This window comes from Dermacentor silvarum, chromosome 1 (genome assembly GCF_013339745.2).
Source record: "Dermacentor silvarum isolate Dsil-2018 chromosome 1, BIME_Dsil_1.4, whole genome shotgun sequence".
NCBI lineage: Eukaryota > Metazoa > Arthropoda > Arachnida > Ixodida > Ixodidae > Dermacentor > Dermacentor silvarum.
This window is the reverse complement of record NC_051154.1, coordinates 293,919,603-293,944,109: the sequence shown is the minus strand read 5'-3', so window position 1 is coordinate 293,944,109 and position 24,507 is coordinate 293,919,603. Positions and strand designations below refer to the sequence as shown.

At 46.0% G+C, this 24,507-nt stretch overlaps 1 protein-coding gene across 1 annotated transcript in view; it reads left to right on the top strand.

Annotated features, from left to right (window-relative positions):
• Positions 1-6,107: 6,107 nt before the first annotated feature.
• The window catches only part of LOC119437224 (abasic site processing protein HMCES-like), an 81,665-nt gene continuing 63,265 nt past the window's right edge, over positions 6,108-24,507 (top strand). Inside the window, exons 1-5 of the mRNA XM_049660361.1 lie at positions 6,108-6,301; positions 8,913-9,050; positions 11,148-11,363; positions 15,936-16,113; positions 23,975-24,049. Of these exons, the coding sequence (XP_049516318.1) occupies positions 6,282-6,301; positions 8,913-9,050; positions 11,148-11,363; positions 15,936-16,113; positions 23,975-24,049 (627 nt within the window). The 5' untranslated portion in view covers positions 6,108-6,281. The remainder of the gene's footprint in view (positions 6,302-8,912; positions 9,051-11,147; positions 11,364-15,935; positions 16,114-23,974; positions 24,050-24,507) is intronic.

The following is a 24,507-nucleotide window of genomic DNA, read 5'->3' as shown; positions in this document are numbered from 1 at the left end:
CTGGCGGAGTAATGTCCGTCGATCGATCTATAGACGATTTGAATCGTCTGACTGAAAATGATTTGCGCCAAGCATTCTGATAGGCTGGATACCAATTTATCCATAGCTTTAGTCATTGCCTTTTCCACAGCAGCGTCAATTGCTTCCGAGAGATTAATATTCATACTTGGAGTGTTACGGGCTGTAACACCAGAGTATCCGAAGGCCCTCTAACAACGGCAATTGCACCTCTTCGGGAGCAGCGACGGCGGTCGATTATTTCAAGAATTTGAGTTTCTTGGGCGTGAGCTGAGCAGTTCGGATAGTCTGCTGGGTGTGTTCCTCCGCAGAGGCAGCACTTTTGAGATTGTGCAGAGCATTCACTTGAGGGCCGGATGACCATCTCCACAGGTACGGCAACGCAAGCTCGACTTACATCCTCCGGCGCTGCGCCCGAATCTCCAACAATTCTGACATTTGATTGGACGTGACGCGAGTGGTTCTACACGGAATACAAGAGGCCACACTTTGATTTAGGACGGACATGGTATGCCCACAAACGTGGCAATTACCGACTCAGTCAGAATCGTCTCATAATTTACAAGGCAATTGCAACGATAAATAGCAATAACACCTGCTGCGGAGAGCTTGTCCAGGGTTTCAGTTGGACTTAAGTGGGAGTCTACGCCCCATACGATAGATACCCTTGGTGCGCGCAGGGTGAGGCGGGATAAAAGCACTCACCGGGGTGAAAGCGAACGAAATTCATTTCAGTAGGTCTTCAACACAGGTGTGGTCCGCAAGCGCAAGTTGGAACTAGCGCAAGACAGGGGTAATTGGAGATTGAGGGGAGATGCCTTCGTCCTGCAGGGGACATGAATATAGGCTGATGATGATATGATAATGATGATGATACAGTAACTCTAACCCACCCTCCTCCTAACGCGCGCACCCTCCCCGCCTTCCTCTCAGAGAAGGCGCCGCCGCCTGAAGCCACCATCCTTCTTGTCTCACCCTCACACGCTTTCCCTCGTACTTACAGCATGCGGAGCGCGATCGCATCGCACTTGGACTTTGTTCGGAACCTCACGGTGACGACGATGGCAAATTCGCCTGGAGTGCCCATATAATTGTTATCGCACTAAAATTTTGAAGTTTAGTTATGCATGGTTCATTAATTTGTAAAAAAATAATATCCTTGTAAGATTCAATAACAACTCATAACCACATTCACAAGAGAGAGAAAAAGTTTCATGATACGAAATGCAGAGAGGTCGGCGTGAGGTACATTCCTCTAGTCAGCTACTCTGCGCTGGGGTAAGGGAAAGAGGGAAAGAAAGAGGTAAAGAAAGAGGGAGGAAAGAGGCGCATGATGGGTGACGATGACGAGAGAAGGACGATGTAAAACATATAGCAAACAATTTGGCCCACTTAAAGTCTACAGTCCAGGCCCGTACTTTTTAAAAGGTCAAGGCCTGGATGGCTTTAAAACTCGATTGAACGCCTGGCCAAAGCCTAAAATAACGTCCGCCGACTACGGTGGGCTGTCGAGGCGCGTAAGGTCATTGCTCAACTTTTGTCGCTCTTCCACGTACTGAGAGCAGTCGCACAGCACATGACCTATAGTCTCATTCACGTTGCACAGCTCACAGCTCACAGTCTGGAGACTGGGTGCGTCGCATGAGGTGCACGTACCCGCGTGTAAACGCCACCCCCAGCCTAAGGCTGTGCAGAAGACTGGCACAGCTGCGTTGAATTTTTGGTGGTAGCCTAAATTTCATGGTGGGGCCCAATCTTTGGAGTTGTCTGTGGCGATTATCCGGATTGTTCCAGTGCTTTTCTATCGCTTTTCGGATGACACTTGAGAGAAGGCAGTTGGCGTCCGCTCTTAAAAAAAAAAAAAAAAAAAAAAAAAAAAAAAAAAGGAATTGCATGCAGTGACTATGGTTCTTCGAGTGCCTTCGAGTGCCTTTGCTTCGGCATCGGCCAGTTCGTTGACGTGTACACTACAGTGACTAGGAATCTATTGAAATTTAATGTGGTGGCCGTTCTCTTCCGCTAGAGTGTATAGCTCAGCAGTTTGAAGAGTCAACACTCTGTAAGAGCTTTCTTTAATTATACAACTCCAAGTATCTGCAGAGCCTATTTCGCGTAACTGAAGACTGTCCATACTTGAGGAGGCTGCCGTGAAATATAGTGAACTGCCCCTCTGATTGCCACTAGTTCCGTAGATGTCGGTGTCGTCTTGTTACGCAGACGAAACCATCGAATGACTTGATGCGCAGGCACGACGAAAACCGCACCAGACGCATACGACGAGACCGATCCGTCTGTATACACATTTACCGAGGAGACATCTTATTTCGACATATATTCAGGTGTTAGATGTCTGAGGCCCACGGTAGGTATTCGCGATTTTTTTTTATAATTTCCGGGAATAGAGAGGCGTACCCGTATTGTGGACATTACTCATGCGGGCATGCGCGGAAGGTCAGCACTGGCAAAGTATGATAGCATGGCGGATTCTTGGCATTTAATGGCTCTCAAAAAAGTGGAGTCCGGCCCAATGTTGGGAAGTGTCGATAAGGGGTGGCGTCGGTGACGGCACAGCAGCTGCAGGAACATTTGAAGAGGTTCGCATCGTAGAAAGACATGTAAAGGGGTGACGCTAGCTTCCTCAATTGTACTATGGGTTGATGTGCAACGTGGAACCCCTAGACATGTTCTCAGCATCTGTGCCTGGGCACTTTGCAGCGTACGCAAACATGTCGGGCTCACACTTGATAAAACTGGCAGGCTATACCGATTGTAGCCGACGTAGAGAGCCTGGTACAGCCGGAGTAGCGAATGCTCACACCCGCCGCGGTGGTTGGCGTTGCGCTGCTGAGCACGAGATCGCGGGATAAAATCCCGGCCGCGGCGGCCGCATTTCAATGGAAGCGAAATGCAAAAACGCCCGTGTGCTTGCGTTGTAGTGCACGTTAAAGAACTCCAGGTGGTCAAAATTAATCCAAAGCCCTCCACTACGGCGTGCCTCATAATCAGAACTGGTTTAGGCACGTAAAACCCCAGAAAGAAGAAGACGCGAATGCTCAGATGGGCCCCACTTCATGCAACTCACAAGAATTCTGAAAGAATTTGCAGCTGCCTTAAGTTCGCGGCCCGGGAGAAAGGGGCGGGAAAGGCGAGAGACCCCCCCCCCCCTCCCCCGTAATTTAAATGCTCATGCCTGTTTGTGTCATGTAGTAGACAAGACTTTATTTATGCTGATGAAGACAAAACACCTCAAATACTTCTTCTTTTGTAAGCATGAACTGCTTTTAGCTTCCGTTGTCGGCGACCTTCAAGAGACCTTGAGCTAAAATCCAGAACCATTATCCGGGCGCTTAAGACGAGAACTGGGCGAGTACGAAACGAGAACATCCAGGCATCGTTGCGAGAGCAAAACGAGATTATCCGGGCAACCAGTCGAAACTTCATAAAATGCGTTATCTGCCCCCCAACCCCTTGTACAGGACCACATTCCGTATAGTAACTGGCCAAACAAGTTACAAAAAAAAAAAAAAAAAAACATTGCTTCCGATTTCTTTCTAATGTATGTTCACAACATCACTCAACCTATAACTTCTAGTACGCTGAAGTTTAATTTGTCATTTCTAATAGCAACGTTCAAAAGGCTGATACAGTGCACCCTACACTTGATTCTCATCTTTTGGCGCTGAGAGAGGCTTGCCTGTGCTCTTTTCAACGCCGTGATATAGTGCCTAGAATATACTAGTATATTCTAGGCACTATAGCCGTGAGTTCCACGGCGTGGGTTTTGAGCAGCCTCCTTCGATAAATGGCGCCACGCTGTGTGACCACGCCGGAAGCGTCCGGCTAGAGTGGCTAGAATGGCCACTGTAGTCCGGCGCGCCGGGGATGGTTGTTTAGCCGTGTGACGAGGTTAAGCTCAAAACATGTTCATTTCGGCTCAGTAAGCTTTCAGGCCTGCGTCGCGGCAACAATCTGCTTTCCCGGTAGCCATTTCATGCTTACATCTACTCTCGATTACGGGAGAGCCAGCATTTTTTTTTCTTTCTTCTTTTTAACTGCGGCAAACGGCATCACCAACTGCCCCGCCTCGATGTTGGACGCTGACAGTCTTTCTTGACTGACACATAACGAAATTCCGAGGAGGACTCTTTCACCCATTCAGGCTGTCGAAAAATAACCTCAGACCAGTTTACTTTTATTTGCATAGACCAGGGGCTCCCAAACATTCTGTCCTCGGGGAACACACCTCCCCCCCCCCCCCCCCCAGATTTCCATCCCAGTAAGCACAAGTTGGCTACTCGCTAGCTTGATACAGCTTGAGCAGGCTCGTAAAAGCTAGCGTGGTGACAAGCTATAATTTCGACATCTTCAAGATGGCTAGCACTTGATGTGACACGATCTATTTTGCAAGCGCAGAAGTTGCCGGCGTGCCTCGGAAACGAGGAAGGGACAGTTGCGTTGATGGGGCATATGAAACTACTTGAAACGTAATCAACACATTTCTGTGCTCCCCAAATGGTGCGCACGGAAACCGATTGTTCATAGGTTTCCCTACGCGCGTTTGAATCGTGCACGTCTGCCGGTTCAAATCTGGCGCCTCATTGATGACATGCTGCTGCGACTTGTAGCCCGCAGAGAGGGCGGGCAATTTAATATGTTCATGAAGAACGCGCAAAGAATAAAATATGTGCTGTTCAAAAAACATAACTGCACATTAAAGTTGTTTTAAAGTGAAATTATGCAATCATGAGAAAATATTTTGTAGCATTATTGAAGCGCAGCACCAGTAGTGCAGGTGGCGCCAGATACAAAGGTGTCGAGCAGGGAGAATGGATTAAACAGTCATTACCAGGACTGATGTATGCAGATGACATTGTACTTATGGCTGACAGCAAGGAAGACTTGCAGAGATTAATGGACATCTGTGGTAAAGAGGGAGATAGCTTAGGTTTGAAGTTTAGTAAAGAAAAATCGGCAGTCATGACTTTTAATGATAATCAGGGCAGCGAGCATAGGATACAGGAGGTTACGCTGGAGGTGGTGGATAAGTACAAATATCTTGGAGTGTGAATAAACAATGGGGCTGAGTACCTAACGGAACATGAAAAATATGTGAAGGCTAAAGGTAGCAGAAATGCAGCTGTGATGAAAAATAGGGCACTGTGGAATTACAATAGGTACGAAGTGGTGAGAGGGATTTGGAAAGGGGTGATGGTCCCTAGTTTGACTTTCGGCAATGCGGTCCTGTGCATGAGATCAGAGGTTCGAGCAAGGTTGGAAGTTAAGCAGCGAGGGGTAGGTAGACTGGCTCTGGGAGCACACGGAAATACACCAAATCAGGGGGTACAGGGTGACATGGGATGGACGTCATTCGAGTGCAGGGAAGCCAGCAGCAAGATAGAATTTGAGGAGCGATTGAGAGAGATGGCAGAAAAGCGGTGGGCAAGGAGAGTTTTCAGTTATTTGTACATGAGGAATGTTGATACAAAATGGAGGAAGCTGACCAGAAAACTGTCAATCAAATATTTGGACTGCAGGAGGGGTGCAAACCAGGAAACAGCGGTTAAGAAAAAGGTTAAGGAAACAGAGAGGGGTCTGTGGAAAACAGGGATGCAGACGAAATCAGCACTGGGCACATACCGAACTTTCAAGCAAGAAATTGCCAAAGAAAATATCTACGATAATTCTAGGGGAAGCTCTTTGTTGTTTGAAGCCAGGACGGGAGTATTGCGGACTAAGATGTACCGAGTTAAGTACCAAGGTATAGACACGTTGTGCTGTGCGTGTGGAGAAGAAGAGGAAACGGCTGAACACCTCACACTTTTCTGTAAGGGGCTTAACCCTACAGTGCAAGGCAACGGGGCTGATTTTTTCAAAGCATTGGGGTTTAGGGACAGTGAAGGCAAAATAGACTTTAAGCGGGTAGAAATAACCAAACAGAGGTTATCTGATTGGTGGATAAAATTAAGGCAGGGGTGAAATTTCACCCACCACAAAGTACAAATTATGTTAATAGCCATGGCTAGGTGGCGTATGCCACCGCCCGATTTAAAGGGTTCAGCCTCATCCATCCATCCATCCATCCATCGATTCGCGCGTGCATTTGTATTCGTAGCGCCGGCAGGCACGTTCAGTTGTGGTCTTTGTTCTATGTTGTGGTTGCGATTCTATGGTTGAGACAGACTCGGATGTGATTGGAGGTCTTGTTTTTAGTTTTTTTGTCAGGAGGTCGTTTGAAAAGTTGTCTCCCGAGATCATTGTGTGGCATGTGTGGGAGAACGGCATGGTGTGTATAACTTTCTGCGTTGGAATTCATTGAATGCATTGCCTAGTGTACCGTTTAATCCTGTGGCCGAGCGGCTACGCAGCGGACCACCAAAGGCTGCGCTGGTTGTCGGTTGCGTTTCGCACGCGCAAACGCAGATATCTTGCACTACAGGCTTTCGTATAGTTATGACTAAAATTGTACCCTGAGAGCAGTGCCCGTAGCATTTAAACTTAAATTACGAGCTCAAAATCTAGCTGTTCAATGTGAATTGTTGGCTCGTTACTTCTGGCCCAGAGGTAAGCCGAACGATAAGTACAATACTCGCTTAAAAGAAAAAAAAAATAATGCTGTATCAGGATATTGGCTGTGAATTGTTCGCGTATTTGTTGAGGACTGTTAAATATCGGTTGTTGGTAAGTGTGGCGCAATTATTTCTGCGGCGCCTATGTACACATTGGCGGGAAGAAGGCATTCGCGTGTTCCAGACGATAAGCTCAATAGATATTGGCTGTCCACGCATTTTTTTTAGGAGCGTTAAATATCGTGTTTTATAACTGTTCTGCGCTTAGTTCTGCGGCGCCAATGTTCAAACTGATGGGACGAACGCGGTCGAGCCTAGGAGGAGATTCGAGTGTTCCAGTCGTTAAGCCGAATTCTGCTTTTCAGTTTTTTAGGAGTGTTATAAAGATGATGCTTTATAACGCTGTTTTGCATGTTCTATGGCGCAAACGCACAAATTAGCGCAGCCCGCCACGTCTTGGCTGTATCAGCAGCCGGAGTAGTATTTTTAAAAATTTTATTCGTACATCTAGAAGCAGAAGTATTAGTGAATTGTCTGCTGTGAAAGTAGCCTGCGACTATACGCAAAATTGCCGCGCGACTGGCCTCTCGAGGCACTTTGCGTGTATTCGCGATCTGTTTTCACGCTCGGAAAAACTTATGTAGCACGTATTGGGGAGCAACAGGAAGCTGTATCGGGAGTTTTTCATTTTTCTCTACAATTTTCTCAGTGGTGCTTTTCATGTAATTATAATATTTGAGAAGTTGATTAATAAATTAAGAATAATTATGTACTTGGGCGGAATGCAAAAAGTATTATCACCCGGCAACGGCAAACAACATTACCTTGGTTCTGTTCAGCTATGTGGCATTTGCATATTTTTAGAGTTTGGCTAAAGTTGCGTGGGACACCACCCTGTTTGTGTATACCGCTTGGCATGACTTGTGAAGTGTGAGTGATTGCCAAGGAGTGTTTGGATTGGAGCAATTTGATGTTGGTCCAATCCACATTTCCCTTTAAAGTGAAAAGGGTCTCAACCTTACAGCCTGTCATTCAGCACTTGTTTTTTTTTCCTTTCAACCTTCACTTTTTCTTTGTTTCTGAGCCTAGAGGCTTTTCACTGCAAAATTATGTTGGTTGGCTTGGTGCTAGTGATGCTGTGACTACACGGAGGGCAAAGCTAAGCATAACACATAATGAGGTTGGGGGCGTGTGGGCCTGTGCCATCGGGTGTGACTGTCGGGTGGTTGTGTGCTGCAAGCGTTTTTCTTGCTCTTAATGTTTAGATCTGAACCTGATTTTTTTAAGGCTGTTTGGGATGCATCGTCTCTTGAAAGGTTGAAAATACACGCAATCTAGGTTGGGTTACATTTATTGTGTACACAAATGGCATTTAAGCATGAAATAAGAACCAAAGATGGAGTCAGGATTGAGAGAACATGGTATAGTAGAAACTGTAGTGAGTTTCTCATAGTATGGAACAGAAACATTCCCAATTGAATTCTTGTGATTCCAGTGGGTGAAAAATCAGGCCTGATATATCGTAAACTGCAAAACCGAAAAAATTAGATTTAGTGAACACTGACAGCCTGATTAGACCTCCTTACCTAGAAGGCATGCCTTATTAAAGCAATCGTCAGTCTAGCTATATGTGTAAGCTACTGGTGTACCACCTGAGTTTGCGCTGGAATTGTGACAATTTCGCATTTCTTACGACACAACCTGTTTGTGATTTGCACTGTTGCAGCTTTTGTGTTGCAGTGGATGACGAAAGTGCGAAAAGTTGGGTCTTTTTTGCAGTCGTAACTGATGCTTCTATGTTTTTGTAATTAGTGGCTAATGAACAGTTTTGTGGATGTTTAAAGCAATTTCATTGGCAGGAGGCATTCCAAACGTTTGGAGGGAATCCCACAGCAAAAAAAAATAAAGCTTCCGTTGTGAAATTTTTGCCCACTTAGTGGTTTCCTATAAAGAGGGTTTTAGTGGATTTTTGGTAGAGGGAGATTAACATTCTCACTTCAAAACGTTGTGTTGAGGCTTATTCAAAGAAGCATGAGAGCCTCCTTCCAGAGAAAGAGTGGCTACCCTTCATTTTTGCTTCTCATTTAATGATATCCCAGTTTCTCAGGACTGGAACTTGGCTAACAGGCATTGGGGGCACTTTTGAGCAGTGCGAATGTGTGCATTGCGTGTTTGTGCTTTACTGCTCAGAGCACAAAAAATTAATGGGAAGATTACGTGCCCGTGGCTTGCAGCAAAGAGCTGTTCTATTTATAATTTCGTAAAAGTGCAGCATGCGACGTTGCTATAGCTGCTAAGTTGTAATGCATTGCTTTTACATGATTTCAGCTCACTCTCAAAAGACTGCTTGCGTGTAGCTTGCGAGTACAGGGATGGAAGCGGAAACTACAGGTGCCCCGAGTGGCGTGATGTCAGCCTGGAAGGCACATACGAGCCCTCCTACAACATGCCACCACAAAGCTTTTGGTATGTGAATGTGCATTCACATTTGCGAAAGTATGAAAGTTTGTGCATAAATGGCGGAGAAATGCACCTTTGGCGTTGCTGGGAAATGAGAGTGGTGCCACTGCTTTTTGGCCATTCAGAAAATGCTTGGGTGCACCTTGAAGTCTTCAGTGCTGCGTGTTCTGTTATTGTAAGCAGATTTAGGTTTGTTGATTTTGCTGGGTTGCTCACAAACACCTTTTACTCCACCATCACCAAAGCGTGCTGCCTTTACTTTGTCATCCATGTCATATGTTGTAAATAATACATGTGACACAAAAATAGGAAAGGTATTGGAGCATGCATTTAACTGCATATTTTAGCTAAGGCTGTTTGCAAGAAAGATTCCTTTAATTACAAGTATTCACTAATATATCCGGGCTGCTTCTGACCTAAATGCAAGAACTGCGATGCCTATAAAGCGGACCTGACACATATATTGAGTGACTGCTCCGGGCTTAAACCTAGGGCGGAACTCGAACTTAATAACACTTCAGACTGGGAGGTAGCGGTGTCCAGCTCGGATCCCGCGGTCCAGCTGCGGACCGTCAACTGGGCTTTGGAGGTCGCTGAAAGTCAAGGGCTTACAGCCACCTCATGCCGCCTAGCAGAAGAAACCCAGTAATTTAAATAACTCTGCATCTGACGAAAATAAAGTTTTCCCTCCTCCTCCTAATTGTAAGGAGGTGTGCAGTTCTGAAATTTCCAATACTTGGGGGTGTCGTGAGTGCGAGAAAAGCACCCTCGCAGCTGCAATGTTCCGCCGCCATTCTTTTTTTTTGGGGGGGGGGGCGCGGGGAGCCTTAATGAAGAGAGATAAGAGAATACATGTAGTAAGTGCACTGTCTTCCCATGTAATGCTGCAGAAAACTAGTTTTTGGTGGTTATCTGGCATTTTATTTTCGCATAGTGTCCCAGCCAACCAGCAAATTTTATATGGAAGTATACCTATAAAATGATGTTCCTTGTATAGATATGTTTCTTTTGTTTCGTACAGAATCAAAATTGAATGGCCATGCCACAATTTGTGAACTTTGTGTGCATGGTAAATAAACCGTGCCAGCCGTTAGGTGGTGTTCTCATGAACAGCTGGGCGAAATTAGCAAAATATTACAAGCATATAGATTCTCAGCAAGGAGCCTACACTATCACTTTTACTATTGTTCTTTCTTGCAGCTTTATTGACAGTACATCCACCCGTTTGCAACCTTATGGTGCCAAGGGAGCATATCTGAAGGTTATCGTGTATGCTTCCTCGGCATCTGAACCTGCCTCATAATTGCTTGTGCTTCTCTCAATCATTTTCAAACTTCACAAGAATGTTTTTGTAGATACATACTCTATTCATGCAAAGTTTCAATCCGATTTGCCCAGTAGTTCACTAAGCAACTTTTTCACAGTGAAATGCTGCTTGCATCAGATCCCCAAGGGGGTTGTGCGGGCAGGCCGTCGCTGAGAACATGCAGCCAGATGCCAGCATCTGGTGCATCACAGCAACTTAGTCTTCTGAGGCCAACGGCTGGGACTGCAACTATCGTGTACAACTATAGGTTGTCATCGCAACAGGTGTCACCTTGGCGCTCTCGCTCGGCACTATAGTGCCACCCACTGCGGCCATCATTTTATTGCGATAGCAATTATATGGACACTTCAAGCAGGTTTTTTTCTTGTTGCCAACTTTAAAAACGCTTCTGCCATGATTTAAATGTTTCTGCAGTCCCACTTGTGACCAAAAAACAGAACTAGACGCGTGGATGCGCTCAGACTGCCTTTGGCGAGATAAATTGGCACTTTTTACCGTGGACCAGCCCAGCCTGTTCGTGGTAGGAGGTGTGCAAAACATGAGGACATGCCTTGCTTGTCTACGGGAGGTAAAGGGCTTCCCTGTCAGTGGCCTTCTACATTTTTTTTCCCCGTTTCAAACTGCTGAACAGTCCTTTCGAGCAGGTTGTCAAGTGAATATGTCAAAAGTTTTACTGCAAGTTATTTGTGGCCCTGGCTCATCATTTTCTTGTTTCCATTGCGAAAGGAAGCATGTGTACCTTGTTGAACCTGACCGACTTTTCGTTGCTTTTGCAGTCCGGTCCTTGTACACAACAGCCAGCTCGGGGCAGAGACAACCTCCGAGCGTATCGTCACATCTATGAAGTGGGGCCTCGTTCCATCCTGGTACCAAAGTGATCCAGCGGACTTCAAGGTCAACACGATCAACTGTCGCATCGAAGGCGCTACCAGCCGAAAATGCTATCTACCGGCCATAACAGCAGGGCATCGATGTGTTGTTATTGCCGAGGGGTCTGTTTCAAAACCATTTTGTCATATCAAATGGCGAGCTTTGCTTTTGTATGGGAAAAGGATTGCCCATCTCTTCTCCTGTTGTCCTCTCCCCTTAAAGCGGCTGCAGAAGAGGGCCCCAAAACCACCACAGATGTAGTAGTTAATGGTTCTGTTTTCTACAGAAATGCGCAATGAAACAGCAAACACTATCTCAATGTCCTCACTGCAACAAATATATGCCACCCGCCGTGGTTGCTCAGTGGCTATGGTGTTGGGCTGCTGAGCACGAGGTCGCGGGATCGAATCCCGGCCACGGCGGCCGCATTTCGATGGGGGCGAAATGCGAAAACACCCGTGTACTTAGATTTAGGTGGACGTTAAAGAACACCAGGTGGTCCAAATTTCCGGAGTCCCCCACTACGGCGTGCCTCATAATTAGAACTGGTTTTGGCACGTAAAACCCCATAATTTAGTTTTTTTTAAAACAAATATATGCCTTCAAGTGCATCATTCCCTTAATTAAGTGAATAGCTTTCTAAAATTGTTTGGCTATTCTTTTACATTAGCAGTCATTGTCGATGGTTTCTGCGCAATTGTTTAGCTAAACAGAACTTGTACCAAAGCACTTTTATGGGACATTATTGAGCTTATTGCTGATATCCCTAAAATGTACATAATGCTTTCTGCCAACTATAGTGCTAACCTATTTGGACAAAACAGGATAGCAAAGGAACTTGAAAGGAAATGGTTAAAGGGATCATAACACCAAACGTTCGAGCTTGAATTGTGCATTGCATGTTGAACCGTACACATCCCGCAGCAAGCTGGGAAAATTTAGGTGCATTTGGTGGGTAGAAAGTTTGTATTTGATTATGTTTACATCGCAGTTGCAACGTACAGCAGTCTGACAGCGCTAAGTGGTGATGAAAGGGAATCTCACTCCCAGAGACGGCTCCCTCCGAGTAATAGAAGCCATTATCAAAGTCCATGCTTTTGTGTACTGCAAGCACTGGAAGCAATTTGCAAAAGATGAAAATGCATTATGGCTGCCATGTGTTATTTTGTTTCTGGATGTGCGTCTCGGTGGTCTGCTGCTGCTTTTTATCACACGAGTGAAGGAATTGGATGCACAATTCAAAGATGGCATCCTTGTTGTGCCGATGGATCTGAAAATGTCTGATGTGATCTCGAATTGTTTTAGAGCAGACGACTCAGTGGGTGGCGGGTTCCCTCACTTCCTGACGTCACACAGTCGATGCAAAAATGCTGGTCGCTGTCAGTACTTTGAAGCAGCAATTTCAAATTGAATTTACGAGTGAAAATGTGTGCTGAGAGCCCAGTTCCTTTTGTGTGTACAGCCATATTGGGCCCTCTACTCTCACTTAGAATAGTTTGACGACTGTGTCATGGCCCCTTTAAGACTACAACGAGTGATAGAAGGGGAGATGATTGACGTAACATTGAGACAGGATGATGGTAGGATGGATCAAAGAATTGGGTGTAGGTAATACTCTAGGAAGTGAGCATAATGTGCAGCATAAGAAAAGATGCAAAGAAAAGTTGGCGTGGCACAAGTGCAGCATCTCTCGAGGTCATGGGTTTGGTCTCAGCCGTGGTGGCCGTATTCTGATCGTGTATTGTGCATAGAGTGCACCTTAAATTTAATTATCTTTTTTTAAAAATGCAATCTGCTCCCTGCTTTTCTTTGCCTGCATATTTTTTGCACTCTGCATTATGAACAGATTCCAACTTTCTCAGTACTCTACACTTGTTAAGAAGTTGGGTGGGATGTGTAATGCATAGAGCTTTGTCCTGCAGTGGAATTAAACATCCTGATGATGATGATTGAGTGTTGCCTTTTTTTTGCGCAACACAAAATAATATGCATAAGAAAGGACCTTGCATGTGATTATTTGACAGTGTGATGTTTCTCCAGAATGTCCAGCCAGCTGCTGAATGTGCTGTAGCCCCAATACCCAGCTTCACACTCCAAATTCTGCCATGTATTGTCACTTAGTGCTCCCACTCCTGCGCCAAATGCGCCAGATTGTGCCATACCAGATTTCCTGCGCCATCCTGACAAAAATACACGATTTTGCACCGAAATGCGCAAAAATTAATGCCTGCGCATTACGTGTTTGGCCGCAGTGGCCCGCAGACATGCGTAGCGCACATGACTGAAGCCGATTCATAAATCGAACGACGACCGATAATTCGGGCTTGATGGGGGCCGCCTAAAGGTACAAATAATTAGGAGTCGGAAATATCCAAATTCGCCAGAAAATAACTGAATTTATTCCGACAGTGGCTAAAAAAGACATTATTTTCGGTTAACCACTTTCGGGGATACGTTCACTTTCGCGGGATTTCGTGTCACTAGCGTCAGTGTCGGCATACTTGGTAGTGTGCCAGGAACGCTATCAAACGTCGACGTGTCCAGTGCTAGTAGCTCGAAATGTCGCGAAAGTGGAAGTATCCCGGAAAGGGATCGTCCAAAAATAAAGCCGAAGTTTGTTAACGCGGTCCTGCGCGCACGTACGCTTGCCTACGATCTCGTCAGTCCGTATCTCTACCATTGTTATGCTGTCGCTACAAAAAGACGAAAGTACAAATAATGCATGCACCTAATCTTCAACCTCTGGCAACAAGACCGCAATCTTGTAGCGATGCCTTTTCCGCTGCCACTCCTTGCGACTCGTCAGTGGTATAAGAGCGGCGCTCCGCCTGGCTATATTGTATCAGCCGGCAGAGATCGGTGGATGTTAAGGGCGGCATATAGAATCGAGCGGAATGAATTGCTACCAAATCGCCCCGCAGGAATTGACCGCGGTATCATAGCCGAATGACGGCATTTTTTTTTTTTTTTGAGACAGTCATTGTGATTGTCGGCGGAGATATCGATCGAGGGTGTACGCGGCGCCGCTTAAACAACTTAAGTCGCCGCGACCGTGTCGCTATAGTTATCACGTCAATGAATAAATGCTGGACGCGTGGAGCCGACCCGAATGCACTCCCGAATGGCTTGCGGGGGTTCGCTTGCCCGACAGTTTGGGCGCGGTCGGTGCTGGATTAACTAGGCTTCGCTAGTTTCGGTTTCCAGGAGCTGTCTGAAACATGTCCGACCACCATGCAGGGTTGCGACTGTTTTCACAACAAATCCGTGCAGGGGCGGGGCCTCGCCTCGGTGACGTATCACCATTTTCTTTTTTTTTTCTTCCTTTGTTTGGCGGCGTTCGAACGACGTTGGAACGCGCTGGGCTGGTGGTGACTGGGCACAGTCACCACCAGCCCAGGGGTGCTGTTAAGGGATCGATGGTATTCCTAAATAAATGCATCACTGTTTTGATGATCCAAATATAATCTCACTATCAGGGAGGGAGTAGTCTAAATGACTGGAGCAGTATTTTTTTTTATTTAGGGTGTTGCTACACTGCGCTCCGCAACATCCCAACGGCCGCCGCTTCGCGTTGGCGCCTGGCACTGCGGCTTCAGCCGCAGCACCAGGGCACAGCCGACCGCGCTGCCAAACAGAGAAGAAAAAAAAAGAAAATGGTGATATGTCATCGAGGTGAGGCCTCGCCCCTGCACGGATTTGTTGTGAAAACAGTCGCACCCCCATGCTGTGACGATGCTAGCGAAGTATCAACGCCAAAATATTGCTATTTCCGCTCAACTCGGCGGTCAAATTAGCACGCAGTCGTGCAGGCGGAGTCAGAATTATATAGAGTGGCATACCTTAAGGCGTCCGAAATTTTGGTCGTACTTATACTTTAAATTTATGGGCCAGTGATGGTGCCTCAAAGTAGTCCGAATAATCGAGCTTGTTTGAAATGCTGGTGTCGAAATAATTGGTCAACGCCAGTTGTGAATCGGCCAGTTGCTGAACAGAGAGAGGCTTCAACTTTATGAGGAAAAACAGACCGATGAAAAGTACCTGGTCTCGTCTGAAGCAATGGCTGAGCGTCACGTCAAGACTGCATGGCCTGACTCAGAATAGCATTGATGACATTGTCTGGCCAGGTGTTTCTGACTGATGCTAGAGCCTTGCTGAAAACATAACAAAGTGTCAGCTGTCAATTAAAAAATCATACCATGTAAAAGGCAGCATCTGAGCAGCTTCACTAAACTTGGAATAAACTAATTACAACACACTGTGCGAACAGGTTTGTTATCTTAATTTAAATTAAAGGGAAACTCGTGTATTTAGAGGCAGAGCAACATTGTTTTACGACAAGCAAATGCTTTCCGGAATAACACTTGTCAATTTTAAGTGTTTGAAATAGCTTAGGACGTGTCCAGCAGCTGGCATTTATTAGCTCCAAAGTGCTCCGAAATCTGTATCTGGATGCTCCAAACTGCTCCAAAATTAAGATTTTGCTACTCCAAAAATTGTTCCAAATCTCAGTTCGTCAGTGGCACTACTGGTCACTAATGCACGTCTAAATGCATAGATGCATTGTTTTAACTTGTTCACAGTTCAACTTATGTTGATACGGCTAACGATAGCTTAGTCCGCACTTGTTGACTAATTCTGAGTCTGTTCAGCCAAAGAAAGGAAATTTCTTTTGCTTCATCAATGCGGTCTTGCAGGTACTTTGAATGGCAGAAACCTTCCAAGCAGGCATTTTTTGTGTACTGCCAGCAAAAACCGGAGAATTCCATGGCAACACGACCGTGGGACTGCCAAGAAATGGAAGATGTCCTGATCTACAATGGGCATTGGCAGGGTCCCAAGCTGTTGACCATGGCCGGCCTCTTTGACATCAATGTACGTAAAAGCTGCACAGTGCTGCCAGGCCACACTATTGCAATGTTTGCATGTTTCTTTGTGCAGAGTTCATAACTGGTAGCATCAATGCGCCCTCATATTTTTGTTAGCAGTTTTGAGCTCTCCACTCTTGATTCCTTTTTAGTCTATGGCTCATGTTAGTGGAGTTGTACTTAGCTGTCTGTGAGGGTGTGCACCTTTCGTAATCCTACGCAAATGAGCAAAAGGAGGTCACTGATTCCAGAACTGTTTACAGTGCATTTCTATGTTGCTGTTAGCAGTTCTGAGGTCTTATACTTCTGCGGCTTGCGTGCCACTTTCGGCAGCCATTGAAACAATGAGAACACTGACATTTGTAGATTCTATTGGTTCCATTGTCAGAGCCTGCACAATGAAGCCTATGAGCTGATGGATTGTAACAACCATTCATTTCAGTGGTCTTTATCTGCATAGCAGCCGGGGCCTTGCATTCATATTCATAAAAAAACGCAGACTTATCCTTAGCTGTTTCTGGCTTGACTTGTGTCCAGTGTTCTGTTGATAGTGTCTCAGGCCATGGAATCATTGTTAGCAGCGTTTGTCATGTCGCGAAGCAGTTTGGGAACTAAGCATTCGTGACTAGAGCGATAGAGCAGCAAGAGGTAGCACAGCCGATCGAGCACCGAAACGAGGCTTATCTCTCTCGTCACCGTTCTCCCTCTCATAGCCACATCCTCACTGCTCCTTATTTTACAGTACAGTCAATGTTTTTTTTTTTTTTGAGCTCGAGTTTGCAGGTTCGATCTGGGCCGCGGTGGCCATATTCCGATGTGGGAAGAATGCAAGAATGCTCATGTACCACGCATAGGGTGCATGTTAAAAGAACCCCAGGAGGTCAGAATTGATTCAGAGTCCCCCACTACAGCATTCCTTGTGATCAAATCGTGGTTTTGGCAATTTAAACTTTATAACTTTTCCAGTTTTTTTTTCTTGACATCAAATGCACTTATAAAATTGTGTTAGCTTACAAGTGTGATCTAAGTTTTCCCTGCATTCGAGATTATGCCTGCAATAAACTTCCTGAAAATCTCTAAAGCCTTTTTAAGCCTCATTTGAAATTGATAGTTAAACCTCGATATAATTAACTTCAATATGAAGAAATTCTCAATACAGCGTAGACCGCTTATAACGTAAGTCGCGGGAGTTGTAAAAATCCGCGTTATAAGCAGTACCGCGTTATAAGCAGTACCGCGTTATAAGCAGTACCGCGTTATAACCAAAGCATGTTTTTTTTGTGCTTTTGCTTATGCCAAATGGGCAAACCCACCTTTCAAACACAATTTATTACATATTTCACCCACACACACATCCAACACAATCGCAACACAGCACAGAAACCAAGTTCTCCTGACAAGTGCGGCAGCAGTGGAAGAACGCTGTTATTTTCATCTGGAGACTGATCTCCACGTGCATGCCCATGCTCCCACTCCTGAAAAAAAAAACGAAAAAGAAAAAAAATAGTGCGCTACCGTTCTACCCTGAACTCCGCGCACCCTGATTGGACGCTCCTATAGTGATTAAAACATGTGCCCTCCTTCCTCCAAAGTCTCCCACCATTCTCCTTTTTGTTTCGCTTTTCGCCGCTGGTCTCCACGCGCGCTACACGCTCCCACTCCTGAAAAAAAAAGAGAAAAAAGCTGTACGCTGTATGTGCGAATAAAAGCGCGCGAGAGACGCGTGCTTTCACGGCGAGCAAATGTGTGGCGGAGAACAAACGCGAAGACTCGTCGTGCGGAAGGCCGTGGGGGGGATGGGAGGGAGGGAAGAGAGGCGACCGTTTAGCTGCGACACTCAATGCGTATCTTGTGACCGAGCGAGAGGGGAACTGGCGACTCAAGCTCCCACGCGAAATGAGGAAAGCGCGAAGGCAGCGCGGGAGGGAGGGGGCGCTGGCTTTCTGCAAGCCACTGCGTACTTTGCGCGCCTGAGGGATGTTGCGCGCACCGTATCTTGAAAGCGACCTCCACACGGCTCTGACCTTTGTATGCGCTGTGCTTTCGCCGCTCAGTTTCCATTGAAGCGATAGATCACACGAAACTTCGGTCGCTGCTCCTGCCACATTTGCTCACGTGAGCGTTTTTATTGTGCTTGTCTGCGGTCGAGTGTGATCTATTCATGTTTGCTTGTGTGCGCAAGCTAGTCTGGTAACGTTGGTGCGCGCTGACACCATGTTAATTCAGTTAGTAATTGGATGTGTCCAAGTTTATGCAGGTGATAAAACTACTATCCTTACTCCGTATACTCTACTAGTAAATTTGCTATTGCAATTGATGCTTTGGCTTTTGGGGGAAACTGCAAATTTTTGTTTCACTTTTCGCCGCCGGCCTCCACGCGCGCGCCTGTGCTCCCACTCTTTCGCATATGCGCACCCGGCAACCGTGCAAGTGCGGCCGTGCGGGTGCGGCCGTGCGGGCCGTGCTACACGCCTCCTTGAAAAGAATGTGCTCCGTGCGCCGACTTCATGGTCGCGCTCTTAAAAGAGCTGCCCTATAACCGGTATTCTGCTTCGCGCACCTACGCTATAAAAGGTCTGCCTATACATTGAGTTCTATGGGAGATATATCGGTGGTCAAAAAAACCCACGCTAAATGCGGTTACGTTATAAGTGGTCTGCACTGTATAACGAAGTATTTACCCTTTTATAACTTCTCCATAGGACACCATGCATTTTTAACCTCACTATAACAAAGTGTCTTAATACACAATTCCGATATAACCAACTTTCTCTGCCGCCGCGAAGCAATACAGAGGCATTAAATGCAACTTTTCATGGATGCAGGTGGTCAAATGGTGTAATAATATACAGTTGCTTGCGAGCTCACCTTTCAAATCGTGTACTGCGCGACTGAGTGCCATCGCCAAAGCAAGCGGGGTAGCGTCATGTTACATATAAATTCCAAGTGCGAGAAGATTCTATTGCACCCCGTGCGCAGTATGCTTTAGATGCAAATGAAAGCATGCGAGGATGAACCAAGAAGGATGGTGGTGTTATAAGCAGTCTTCCCTTTCAAGCAAGGGGAAACTGAGGGGAGGGCAGCGAGTTTGGGGTAACCGCGATCAAGCGCGCTCAAGGGCGGAGGAGTGAAGCGAATGCAGGGCAGGTTAGCGGGCAGCTCCTTTCATAGTGCGGCAGCACATTTTATTATTAGCATGGCTGAGTGCATACGCAGCCCACACGCCCTGGTTTAGAGGTAATTTGCCGCGGGTGCCAAGACTGGGCGAGCTGAGATGGCATGGCATCGTGCGCTGTCTTCCTGTAGGTATAGTGCTGGAGGTTACGTAATCACGAGTTTTGGTGACACGTTGAAGTGAGAGGCAGACTTAAGCATTTGCTCCCCGCTGCCGGCGCTTATCACAATAGCATTGTCCAACTGCGGACAAACCCGCTGTGGTGGCACTACGGCCATGGCGTTGCACTATTAAGCCTGAGGGTGCGCGATCGAATCTCGGCTGCGATGGCCGCATTTCGATCGGGGTGAAATGCAAAACGCCCGTGTACCGTGCATTAAGTGCTCGTTCAACAACCCCAGGTGTTCAAAGATGTGCCTCATAATCAAATCGTGGTTCTGGCACGCAAAACCCCAGAATTAAAATTTTTAACTGCGGGCGACGCTATAAGCCGCAGGGGGCAAGTGGGTACAAAAGCACGACTGGCTTCGCTTTGTACCGCCGATGTAAAGATATATCATCGACACAGCATGAAACACTGTATCTTTCGTCGCTGACTCTCAAATAAAATTTTTTTTTCTGATGCAAGTTTGGTTTTTCCGATTGCCCGATAATTTTTAAAATTTTTGCGGCCCCTTACACGTAAGAAAAGTCCATCAGTGACTGTACTTATTTGCATAAGAAATCGAATTTCAATACAAAAATGTTTTCATCGTAAAGGGGCCCTGAACCACCCCTCGGGCTTGCTGAAATAACATAGTTCGCGGTAGCATACGCTGTTATGAACATCTCGGCCAAGTTCTGGTGTTGTCCCCGGCACTTTGGGCAGCCAATCCCATCGTCAAGTCACCAAGTCAAGCAAAATGAAAAGTCAAAATGGCCGCTCGGGCCGGCGTGGTGTGGCAGTTCGCAACGCATTATACAGGAACAGTCCCACATTTGTGACCAAACAGTGGGGTTACCAATGCATGAGGTCCTATGGGAGCTATGTCGGGACCGGCCGAAAACGACGTAACAGCCGGGAAAACAGCACCCGGGAACGTAAAAGCAGGGTTCTACTGTAGCTTGGTTGAAGCGCAGCGTGACATATGATTATAATAACTGCATGCCGCCAATGTGTCCATCATTTCTGTTTCTGGTTATACCGAATGACATCTGGGAAAACTAGCAATACAGTATAGACCACTTATAACGTAACCGCTTATAGTGCAGGACCGGATATAGTACGGTCTTTTCAGACTCCCGTTAATTTTCCCATAGCACTCCATGTATCCGCATACCGCTTACAGTGCAGCCGCGTGAGACGAAATACCGGTTATAATGCGGCTTCCGCGAAAAAATCTCGCCGACAAGGGCGGCAGCAAGCACGCTTCTCATCGAGGTGCGCGCTTCCGGCCGGCGTATGCATATATTATTCAATGCAATCAAACTATCGTTAATTTGGACTTATTTGGCCGCACATCGGTTAATTCGGCCGATTTTCGGAGCTCGGTGAGCGAGAAGCGCCACAAATGCGCGACGTAATAGAGCAAGAATGGCGCTAGCGTCCAACCGAAACGAAGCGGCGGAGTCCGCATCGCCGCAGCCATCAGTTGAACTCGTACGTGAATGAAGCAACGTCGGACGCTTCGAGCCTATTTGTGTCTTTAAAGCCTGTAATCTTGCGTTTACTGCTGCGCATAACACCGCGTTGGCTGCGGGCTTTCGTAACTGCATAGTCATCCGCGATCGCGTCGATAGCGGCGGCAGTTTTCTCCGCAGCAGTTGCAGCGAACAGTAGTTTCGTTTTTACTCGGTACGCGCGTCGGCCGCGTGCCTAAAAAAACTGTGTAGTCGCAATCGATGATCGCACAGATAGCGACCGCAGTTTCGACTGCAGTTGTTGCAGCGAATGGTAGTTAATTCGACCAGATTTGGTGCGTGCATCGGGCGCGTGCCTTCAGCACCGCAAAGTCGCGGTTCATAATCGCGTCGATAGTGGTCACGGTTTTTTCCGCAGCAGTTGCGGCAAGCAGTTGTTTCGTTTTGACTCGGTGCAAAGCTGTCGAACCTGAAGAGCACCGGCTACATCGCGATTATGTTTTCGCCAGCTCACTGGCGAAAACGTAATCGTTATGTGCGCGCGATAGTACAAAGCATGTCTACATGCTTGGTCTACATGTTTTGCATACGTGCAGGGCTTGAAAATTGTTGTTTTGGTTATAGTGCGGTACTGCTTATAGTGCAGATATTCGCGACTCCGGCGACTTGCGTTATAAGCGGTCTACACTGTATATGAAATATATCAGTTTGTGTGTGTGTGTGTGTGTCGCATGCACAGAAGAGCATTTTTTTCTCCACGAGGTCTACAATGGATATAAATGTTTACCAAACTTCTCGTAAGAATGTACGAATTATTCAGGTCTTTGAATGTAAATTGCAACTCGCTTTTTCGAAATACTTCAGGATGTGAAAAATGAGCTGCTCCCAAATGCCAAATTGCCTGCTCCAAAGTGCCCCAAAATGAAATTTCTGGTGCTCCAAAAATTGCTCGAAATCAGAAGTCCGCAGTAGCATGACTGTACTTGTATTTTTGCACTGTTGTGTTCCCGGCTTTCTACTTTTGTGTTCTGGATTTGTCCTTTTTCTTGCTAAGATGACTAGCGTTGAATTAGTGGCAGATCTTTGTTCTTATTGTTCCATAGCCTCCTCACTTTTCAAACTTGTTGTTGTAATGCCCCTCCTGCTTGGGCCAAAGAATTGGCCTGCTGCAGTATGGTTAAATAAATAAAAAAAATAACAGTCCACCATTAGGTAGTGAAAAAAAATGAAGAGCGCACATATGGGGGGGGGGGGGTCAATTTATTCCTTCACCATAGCTGATAAATTGATCACTCAGCTTATCAGTGTATCGCGAGCATGCTGATGGAGCACTGCAATACTCCGATTTTGCACAATGCTCATTGCTGGATGCGAGCAGACAACATTAAGCAACCAAATCACTTTCATTGCACTAGGATCCGATGACGAGCATCGTATGGAATCGGTGGCACGGAATATAGTAGACAGGAGTCCGAATCTCCCATCTGGCAATGCGTTTGGCTCAGCGATCTAATGTCCCAGCAGTAAAAGGCGCCCAGCATCGCACTGTGCTCTCTGCCTCCGTCCACCTCCATCCACTCTTTGTGGTTTTCCAAGGCACTCTCCTCCTTTTTCCTACCTTAGTTGTTGGCACCACATGTGCGCACCGCACAGCGGTAAGGTTGAGAAACAAGTTTGTTGAGATCCCTTTCACCTATCAAATTAATAAAGGGATGGAGGGTGCACTTTTGCCATAGCCACTGCTTGAAGCGGTATTGACACTTTTTTTTCAATTGCGGTTGCAACCAGTAAACAACAGTCACCTTATTTCCGAGAGTGAGAAACTTTTGTGTAGCCGAAGTTACCTATCCCAGTTCTGCTGGCAGCGATAAAGGCGATAACAGCGCACCATTTCAGCGGAGAAGCAGCAGCATATTCAGTTTGGTAGTGCTTGCAGGCACTAAGTTAAACTAAGTGATCCAAGTGGAAAGCAATATAAAATGCTTCGTGCCTGGGTGTCAGTCTGCTGCTACATTCACGACCATCTTTGTTTTAAGCAGAGTTCCAGCATAAAGGAAAAGTGTGCTAATGTTCCTGGAAGCCACTGGTGTGCCCTTACGAATTTTTTGGCACTGTTGCCACCAGTCGCCAAATAAAGTGTAGTGTGTGGTACACACGTCTGAAAGCTTTAATTGTAGCTGGATACGTTAGCCTGGTCGTAGGACTTGTACGATGTTATAGCATGCAGGCTGAGGCATGCTGTAACTTGCAATTCATAAATACAGAGAAGAGACAAATGCAAGCACAAGTAAGCAAACCTGTACATTAGGTTATCACTCAGTGACATGCTGGATGCCCAAAAATGTGAGACAATTGTTTACAGCTTGGCATTGCAGTTTACCAAATGGAACTTCAGTAAAAGCATACAGACTTACAAAATTGTATTCTCTAACATCTGCTACCGCAACACTGGCACTTACCGTACAAAATTTTCGTTAATTTGCAATCAAAAGTATCCCACGAATTTCGGTAGGCGACAAGTGGACACAGCACCACGTGGACAACAGTGGAAACGTGTACGTGGTTCTTCAACGAGCAATTAGTCAAGAAACAAATTGCCTCGTTAGACACAATGCGGGAGTCGACAGCAGTGGAGTGCAAAACTAGAGACCGCTGCATGGCCTCAGTTACTAGCAGTGTCAAGCGCTGCCCGATTTCAGCCTTGTCTGCGCGGAATGATCAGTAAATACTCATTTTGAAATAAAAATGGTTCCTTATATCCATAACATTTGCTTTGTTAAAACAGTTTTAATAGCGTGCTTATGTGAGAATTTCCGACAGAATTTATGCGAGAGCTTACAAGCCAGAGTCTTGTCGTGGTAAGAGTATCTTTATTTAATTAGAAGGTAATTTACTCACACAGCTTAAATATTTATTCTTCTTAAATCTCCCTTTAAAGGCTCTGCAGCTTTGCCAGGGTTGCTTCAGTAGTACTTGTATATATATACGACTTGTTTATGACCAACTTAGCCAAAGTGAAATTTGCATTGTCGCAGTTTGCCTTTAAGTTTGCCTCCCCTTTATGACATTTCAGAAAGGCCACTACAGTTTCACCATCCTTACCAGGAGTGCACCCCCGTACCTGCGTTGGCTACACGACAGAGCGCCGGTAAGTCAACGTGCATTTTGTAAGAACCAGTTACCGCTTTTATGCTGCAAAGTATCGTGTTATTCCGCAAGTTGAAAGAGCCTGAGAAGGTCCACACCTGTTGCCTCGCTGGTTAATGGAGAAAATTTGGCTTGTGCGAATATTCAATATTTTCGAATATATGATCGAATATTATGCTATTCGATATTCGCTTCGGCTCTAATTTCAGAATTTGTGGCTTTAGAAGTATTTGAAACGAACGAATATACTAGTACATATTTTTCCATGTATAAGCTACACCTGAAATTACAACTACCGGGAAAGAATGGGAAATGCACGCATAACCCATGGGAATAGCTGTGTACAACACCCTAATCTTTGTAAAATGTCTCTATTCAAAGTTGCACAAATCGATGTTGTCTCTTTGGCCAGCAGCTCAGTGCGCCACCTCTTCGGCGATGCTGTTGGCAAAGAACATT